At 33.0% G+C, this 8,665-nt stretch overlaps 1 protein-coding gene across 1 annotated transcript; it reads left to right on the top strand.

Moving 5' to 3' along the window:
* Positions 1-367: 367 nt before the first annotated feature.
* On the top strand, positions 368-1,462 carry LOC663573 (uncharacterized protein). The gene is made up of 4 exons (XM_008200082.3): positions 368-561; positions 609-966; positions 1,056-1,297; positions 1,348-1,462. Exons 1-4 carry the CDS (start codon positions 472-474, stop codon positions 1,414-1,416), a joined length of 759 nt encoding a protein of 252 aa, XP_008198304.1. The 5' UTR covers positions 368-471; the 3' UTR covers positions 1,417-1,462.
* The last annotated feature ends 7,203 nt before the right edge of the window (positions 1,463-8,665 follow it).

Below are 8,665 nucleotides of genomic sequence, written 5' to 3'. Positions count from 1 at the left end.
TCCCCCAGGCTTAGAAACCAGAACTCTAATTCCGTAATTTATAATTCTTAAATATTTATAACGACATAAAGGCATTAACGCATCAGCTGTCCAAAAAATTAAAAAAAAATGTAACACACCTTGACAAGTGATATTGTGATGATATTTATTGATATTTATTGTGATTCTAAGCCCAATTTGCATTAATTTCAATTCAATTATTGTGGTTTGTTCCATTTGGGCCCCTTTATGTCCTCTGTCAGGTGGTAGTGAAGTAACCCCAAATTACATAACGTCACTAGTGTCACTACAGAACCCTGTAATTACAGGAACCTGCATTACGCAATAACTTAATTCCCAAATTATGTAAAATCTTCCAAATAAACAATCGCCCTGATAAGGTCACAATTGACGCAATCCCATTCTCTTGATAATCCCAAGCCAACAACCCCGTAATCCCCCCGCAATAAAACCCGTCTAGACTTTGAGGTTATGCTCAGAACCATGTCCGAAATCGATGTAAAGCTCGGTCTGCGAAAAGTACTCGAAAGAATCGAGCAAGCCAGTCTCAAAACGCCTCAAGTAAGTGCCCCTGGGCCCCCACACACGCCTGTCTTTGTTTCGTTTAGGAGCTGAGGTGTAAGCCCCCACGACTGGTGGCCGTCACCAAGACCAAGCCCGTCGAGCTGATCGTGCAAGCTTACGAGGCCGGCCAGAGGCACTTTGGGGAGAACTACGTGCAGGAGCTGGAGGAGAAGTCCCACCACCCGCTTATTTTGGAAAAATGCAAGGAGATCAAGTGGCACTTTATCGGGCATTTGCAGACGAATAAGATCAATAAGGTGCTGGCCACCCCCAACCTGTACATGGTCGAGACCGTGCATTCGCAAAAACTGGCGGCGAACTTGAACAAGAGTTGGCCCAAGTTCGGGCCCCTGGACTCCAAGCTGAACGTCATGGTGCAGATTAATACGAGCGCTGAGGAGGGTGAGGAGCGCTTTTTTATTAACTACTCGTTAAAAAGGCGTCCGGCCTTCAAGGAGTTGTGTAATTTGGAATTATCTAAATAATTATAGAAAAAAGCGGGATTGAGCCGAATGAGGTGGTGGACTTGACCAAGTTTGTGCTAAATGAGTGTCCAAACTTGCATCTGGAGGGTCTAATGACCATTGGGAAATTCGGATACGACATTAGCAATGGCCCCAATCCCGATTTCCTCACTTTGAGGAGTTGCAGGGACAGAGTTTGTCGAGAGTTGGGCCTTGACTGGAAAACCGTTGAGTTATCAATGGGAATGTCAGACGGTTATGAACATGCTGTAGGTTTTTCGTTATTTTTGTTAATTTTTTTGTAATAAAAATGTTTCAGATTGAGCTGGGGAGCACGAATGTGAGGGTGGGGACGGCCATTTTTGGAGAAAGGACGAAGAAACAGTGAAGTTTGGTTGTAAAAATCGAACAAATAAACGTTGTTTTTGTGTTTTTATTATTTTTCATTACTTTTTTGAGATAAGACTAGTGGATAGTAAAATATATCTATTAGTTCGGCATTGCCAACTTAATGTCACACACAGGTGTGTGTGTTGGCTTGTAAATGTGGAGCTTTGAATTAATAAAGAATGTGAGAATAATTCTCTTGTGAACAAATGCCTATTTTCACTAATTCCTCATAACGACTACACTTACCGCCCTGGAAATTCGTGTCGACGCGGCTGGAACCAGTGACGTCACCTTCAGACTTTCAGTCCCATTTCAGTCATCTTGATAATTAACTCGCGAAAAACACTTCACAACCCGAAAACAAACAACCAAAGGCTAAAGGACGCTCTAAAACAAGTGGTTCGTGATGATGTCAAGTTGGCGCGCTTTCATTGGTTAGTTTGTTGACGTTTGACAATGTCATCCAAGGCGGTTGATTAGAAATTTGACAGGAGCGAAATATCATCTTTTAACGTCTTTAACTCTTAAATAGCACAATATAGACCGATAATGACGACTGTTTTGGCAAAATCGCGTAAAATTTTCACATTTTATTGTCTCTTCTTGCTGTAAATTAAATTATAATTCTGCATGAAGCTTTTTGAGTATATCGTATAGTATAATTTTTTGAAATACGAATAGAAAAAAACAAATAAATGCAAGACTGTGAAATTTCATTGCTAAGCAAGGAATCAAATTTAGGGAAGAATGAGCAAATTGTGCTGTCACTATGAAAATTTAATATATTTTTCTTAGTCTTTGGCAGTGGATAGATTAGCACCATATTAATGACAAATTTGATTTAATATGGGAAAAAATATAGAAAGGAAGATACTGGAAAAACCCGAATGTAGTGTGGAAAAGAATAAAAACGTTAAAAAATGATAGAATGAATGATAGAAAATGATTTCTCGGAAACTGTAAGACTTAGAGTAACAAACAAAAAACCATCTGATAGCGCTTAATTTTATCTATTTTTTCGTCTAAACCCGGAGCCGCTCCGGGCAACGGTTCCGGCTACAGAGGCGATCAAAGTTTTGCACTAAAAAAATTCATAAAAAAAAAACTAAAAGTTGTAGAGCATTGCGGTTTGTTCCATTGAATTCTACGGCTCATTTTACATATTATATCAATTTTTCACAAGAATTAAAAATTTAAAATTTTTTGCCTAAATTTAGGGTAGCCATTTGTCATAGTGAAAAATTTTATTAATTAAAAAAATTCAAAAAAAAAAACTAAAAGTCGTAGAGCATTGCGGTTTGTTCCATTGAATTCTACGGCTCATTTTACATATTATATCAATTTTTCACAAGAATTAAAAATTTAAAATTTTTTGCCTAAACTTAGGGTAGCCATTTATCATAGTGAAAAATTTTATTAATTAAAAAAAATTCATAACTCAAAAACTAAAAGTCGTAGAGCAATGCGGTTTGTTCCATTGAATTCAGCGGTTCATTTTCTGTTTTATACCTACTTTCACGAGATTTAAAATTTTCAATTTTTTTGCTCAAATTTCCTAAGTAAAACACACTTACCTTCAAAGAGGTAAAAAAAAATTTTTTTTAAACTAACTCCAGCAAATTTTTATGGACTTCTACATGTCTTAACAACCCACTAAAGTTGTTAAAAGTCCACAAAAAGTCCAAATGTTCGATTTTTTGATGTTTGATTTTTTCAATTTTCGTCGCAGTTTTTGTCGGTTTTGGGTACCCGGAACATTTCTCGAGCAATAGCTCCGGAACTATTAGAGATAACCCCATGAAGTGTATTATCGCTGGAAAGCTCTTTAAATTATCTATTTTTTTCAAAAAAGATTATTGTTCTCCGACTAATAGTTTTCGAGCAAATTGCTGCTAAATGCAAAAATTGGTAAAATTTTAAAAAATTCATAACTAAAAAACTATTAGGAATTTGGCAATTTTCTCGATGCCAATCGATTCCCCGGATCATTTTGCATAGGTTTGGATCAAAACAGTTAAACTTTTTAGAATAGTTTAGCCGTAAATGAGAAAACAAAAAAAATTAAAAAAGAGTTAACACCCCCCCCTTAAAATCGGACAATTTTTAAAATGTCTCAAAATCAAATGAAACCTATTTTATCTTATAGATTTTGATGTGCTCTTTACGATGGAACAAACCGTTTTTTTCTAGCTCTTTTAGTTTGGCCGTAATCGGCGTTTGAAAATTGAAAATTTTTTTGCGAGATATCGCTTTGAGTCCTATGCCATTTTGTAGAGTTTTTTATTCCGGTTATCCTCCATTTTTTCGTTTCTCGATATCTTTAATAGTTTCGCCGTAATTGGCGATTGAAAATTGAAAAAAAGTGAAAATGGAAACTTTTTTTGCGTTTTTCTCGGAAACTGTAAGACCTAGAGCAACAAACAAAAAACCATCTGATAGCGCTTAATTTTATCTATTTTTTCGTCTAAACCCGGAGCCGCTCCGGGCAACGGTTCCGGCTACAGAGGCGATCAAAATTTTGCACTAAAAAAATTCATAAAAAAAAACTAAAAGTCGTAGAGCATTGCGGTTTGTTCCATTGAATTCTACGGCTCATTTTACATATTATATCAATTTTTCACAAGAATTAAAAATTTAAAATTTTTTGCCTAAATTTAGGGTAGCCATTTGTCATAGTGAAAAATTTTATTAATTAAAAAAATTCAAAAAAAAAAACTAAAAGTCGTAGAGCATTGCGGTTTGTTCCATTGAATTCTACGGCTCATTTTACATATTATATCAATTTTTCACAAGAATTAAAAATTTAAAATTTTAGGCCTAAATTTAGGGTAGCCATTTATCATAGTGAAAAATTTTATTAATTAAAAAAATTCATAACTCAAAAACTAAAAGTCGTAGAGCAATGCGGTTTGTTCCATTGAATTCAGCGGTTCATTTTCTGTATTATACCTACTTTTCACGAGATTTAAAATTTTCAATTTTTTTGCTCAAATTTCCTACACTTACCTTCAAAGAGGTAAAAAAAAAATTTTTTTAAACTAACTCCAGCAAATTTTTATGGACTTCTACATGTCTTAAAAACCCACTAAAGTTGTTAAAAGTCCACAAAAAGTCCAAATGTTCGATTTTTTTGATGTTTGATTTTTTCAATTTTCGTCGCAGTTTTTGTCGGTTTTGGGTACCCGGAACATTTCTCGAGCAATAGCTCCGGAACTATTGGAGATAACCCCATGAAGTGTATTATCGTTGGAAAGCTCTTTAAATTATCTATTTTTTTTAAAAAAGGTTATTGTTCTCCGACTAATAGTTTTCGAGCAAATTGCTGCTAAATGCAAAAATTGGTAAAATTTTAAAAAATTCATAACTAAAAAACTATCGGGAATTTGGCAATTTTCTCGATGCCAATCGATTCCCCGGATCATTTTGCATAGGTTTGGATCAAAACAGTTAAACTTTTTAGAATAGTTTAGCCGTAAATGAGAAAACAAAAAAAATTAAAAAAAAGTTAACACCCCCCCCTTAAAATCGGTCAATTTTTAAAATGTCTCAAAATCAAATGAAACCTATTTTATCTTATAGATTTTGATGTGCTCTTTACGATGGAACAAACCGTTTTCTTCTAGCTCTTTTAGTTTGGCCGTAATCAGCGTTTGAAAATTGAAAAATTTTTTGCGAGATATCGCTTTGAGTCCTATGCCATTTTGTAGAGTTTTTTATTCCGGTTATCCTCCATTTTTTCGTTTCTCGATATCTTTAATAGTTTCGCCGTAATTGGCGATTGAAAATTGAAAAAAAGTGAAAATGGAAACTTTTTTTGCGTTTTTCTCGGAAACTGTAAGACCTAGAGCAACAAACAAAAAACCATCTGATAGCGCTTAATTTTATCTATTTTTTCGTCTAAACCCGGAGCCGCTCCGGGCAACGGTTCCGGCTACAGAGGCGATCAAAGTTTTGCACTAAAAAAATTCATAAAAAAAAAACTAAAAGTCGTAGAGCATTGCGGTTTGTTCCATTGAATTCTACGGCTCATTTTACATATTATATCAATTTTTCACAAGAATTAAAAATTTAAAATTTTTTGCCTAAATTTAGGGTAGCCATTTGTCATAGTGAAAAATTTTATTAATTAAAAAAATTCAAAAAAAAAAAAACTAAAAGTCGTAGAGCATTGCGGTTTGTTCCATTGAATTCTACGGCTCATTTTACATAGTATATCAATTTTACACAAGAATTAAAAATTTAAAATTTTTTGCCTAAATTTAGGGTAGCCATTTATCATAGTGAAAAATTTTATTAATTAAAAAAATTCATAACTCAAAAACTAAAAGTCGTAGAGCAATGCGGTTTGTTCCATTGAATTCAGCGGTTCATTTTCTGTATTATACCTACTTTTCACGAGATTTAAAATTTTCAATTTTTTTGCTCAAATTTCCTAAGTAAAACACACTTACCTTCAAAGAGGTAAAAAAAAAATTTTTTTAAACTAACTCCAGCAAATTTTTATGGACTTCTACATGTCTTAACAACCCACTAAAGTTGTTAAAAGTCCACAAAAAGTCCAAATGTTCGATTTTTTGATGTTTGATTTTTTCAATTTTCGTCGCAGTTTTTGTCGGTTTTGGGTACCCGGAACATTTCTCGAGCAATAGCTCCGGAACTATTAGAGATAACCCCATGAAGTGTATTATCGTTGGAAAGCTCTTTAAATTATCTATTTTTTTCAAAAAAGATTAATATTCTCCGACTAATAGTTTTCGAGCAAATTGCTGCTAAATGCAAAAATTGGTAAAATTTAAAAAAATTCATAACTAAAAAACTATTGGGAATTTGGCAATTTTCTCGATGCCAATCGATTCCCCGGATCATTTTGCATAGGTTTGGATCAAAACAGTTAAACTTTTTAGAATAGTTTAGCCGTAAATGAGAAAACAAAAAAAATTAAAAAAAAGTTAACACCCCCCCCTTAAAATCGGACAATTTTTAAAATGTCTCAAAATCAAATGAAACCTATTTTATCTTATAGATTTTGATGTGCTCTTTACGATGGAACAAACCGTTTTCTTCTAGCTCTTTTAGTTTGGCCGTAATCGGCGTTTGAAAATTGAAAATTTTTTTGCGAGATATCGCTTTGAGTCCTATGCCATTTTGTAGAGTTTTTTATTCCGGTTATCCTCCATTTTTTCGTTTCTCGATATCTTTAATAGTTTCGCCGTAATTGGCGATTGAAAATTGAAAAAAAGTGAAAATGGAAACTTTTTTTGCGTTTTTCTCGGAAACTGTAAGACCTAGAGCAACAAACAAAAAACCATCTGATAGCGCTTAATTTTATCTATTTTTTCGTCTAAACCCGGAGCCGCTCCGGGCAACGGTTCCGGCTACAGAGGCGATCAAAGTTTTGCACTAAAAAAATTCATAAAAAAAAAACTAAAAGTCGTAGAGCATTGCGGTTTGTTCCATTGAATTCTACGGCTCATTTTACATATTATATCAATTTTTCACAAGAATTAAAAATTTAAAATTTTTTGCCTAAATTTAGGGTAGCCATTTGTCATAGTGAAAAATTTTATTAATTAAAAAAATTCAAAAAAAAAAAAACTAAAAGTCGTAGAGCATTGCGGTTTGTTCCATTGAATTCTACGGCTCATTTTACATAGTATATCAATTTTACACAAGAATTAAAAATTTAAAATTTTTTGCCTAAATTTAGGGTAGCCATTTATCATAGTGAAAAATTTTATTAATTAAAAAAATTCATAACTCAAAAACTAAAAGTCGTAGAGCAATGCGGTTTGTTCCATTGAATTCAGCGGTTCATTTTCTGTATTATACCTACTTTTCACGAGATTTAAAATTTTCAATTTTTTTGCTCAAATTTCCTAAGTAAAACACACTTACCTTCAAAGAGGTAAAAAAAAAATTTTTTTAAACTAACTCCAGCAAATTTTTATGGACTTCTACATGTCTTAACAACCCACTAAAGTTGTTAAAAGTCCACAAAAAGTCCAAATGTTCGATTTTTTGATGTTTGATTTTTTCAATTTTCGTCGCAGTTTTTGTCGGTTTTGGGTACCCGGAACATTTCTCGAGCAATAGCTCCGGAACTATTAGAGATAACCCCATGAAGTGTATTATCGTTGGAAAGCTCTTTAAATTATCTATTTTTTTCAAAAAAGATTAATATTCTCCGACTAATAGTTTTCGAGCAAATTGCTGCTAAATGCAAAAATTGGTAAAATTTAAAAAAATTCATAACTAAAAAACTATTGGGAATTTGGCAATTTTCTCGATGCCAATCGATTCCCCGGATCATTTTGCATAGGTTTGGATCAAAACAGTTAAACTTTTTAGAATAGTTTAGCCGTAAATGAGAAAACAAAAAAAATTAAAAAAAAGTTAACACCCCCCCCTTAAAATCGGACAATTTTTAAAATGTCTCAAAATCAAATGAAACCTATTTTATCTTATAGATTTTGATGTGCTCTTTACGATGGAACAAACCGTTTTCTTCTAGCTCTTTTAGTTTGGCCGTAATCGGCGTTTGAAAATTGAAAATTTTTTTGCGAGATATCGCTTTGAGTCCTATGCCATTTTGTAGAGTTTTTTATTCCGGTTATCCTCCATTTTTTCGTTTCTCGATATCTTTAATAGTTTCGCCGTAATTGGCGATTGAAAATTGAAAAAAAGTGAAAATGGAAACTTTTTTTGCGTTTTTCTCAGAAACTGTAAGACCTAGAGCAACAAACAAAAAACCATCTGATAGCGCTTAATTTTATCTATTTTTTCGTCTAAACCCGGAGCCGCTCCGGGCAACGGTTCCGGCTACAGAGGCGATCAAAGTTTTGCACTAAAAAAATTCATTAAAAAAAAACTAAAAGTCGTAGAGCATTGCGGTTTGTTCCATTGAATTCTACGGCTCATTTTACATATTATATCAATTTTTCACAAGAATTAAAAATTTAAAATTTTTTGCCTAAATTTAGGGTAGCCATTTGTCATAGTGAAAAATTTTATTAATTAAAAAAATTCAAAAAAAAAAAAACTAAAAGTCGTAGAGCATTGCGGTTTGTTCCATTGAATTCTACGGCTCATTTTACATATTATATCAATTTTTCACAAGAATTAAAAATTTAAAATTTTTTGCCTAAATTTAGGGTAGCCATTTATCATAGTGAAAAATTTTATTAATTAAAAAAATTCATAACTCAAAAACTAAAAGTCGTAGAGCAATGCGGTTTGTTCCATTGAAT

The sequence above is a fragment of the Tribolium castaneum genome, chromosome 2, assembly GCF_031307605.1.
Source record: "Tribolium castaneum strain GA2 chromosome 2, icTriCast1.1, whole genome shotgun sequence".
In the NCBI taxonomy this organism is placed as follows: domain Eukaryota; kingdom Metazoa; phylum Arthropoda; class Insecta; order Coleoptera; family Tenebrionidae; genus Tribolium; species Tribolium castaneum.
Note: the sequence above shows the minus strand (reverse complement) of the source record. Positions and strands in the feature narration are given on the sequence as shown.

Coding starts and splice junctions, on each gene's coding strand:
- LOC663573 (XM_008200082.3), top strand. CDS start 472: ATGCTCAGAACCATGTCCGAAATCGATGTAAAGCTCGGTCTGCGAAAA. Junction 562..608: donor CCAGTCTCAAAACGCCTCAA/GTAAGTGCCCCT, acceptor TGTTTCGTTTAG/GAGCTGAGGTGTAAGCCCCC. Junction 1,298..1,347: donor CAGACGGTTATGAACATGCT/GTAGGTTTTTCG, acceptor AAAATGTTTCAG/ATTGAGCTGGGGAGCACGAA.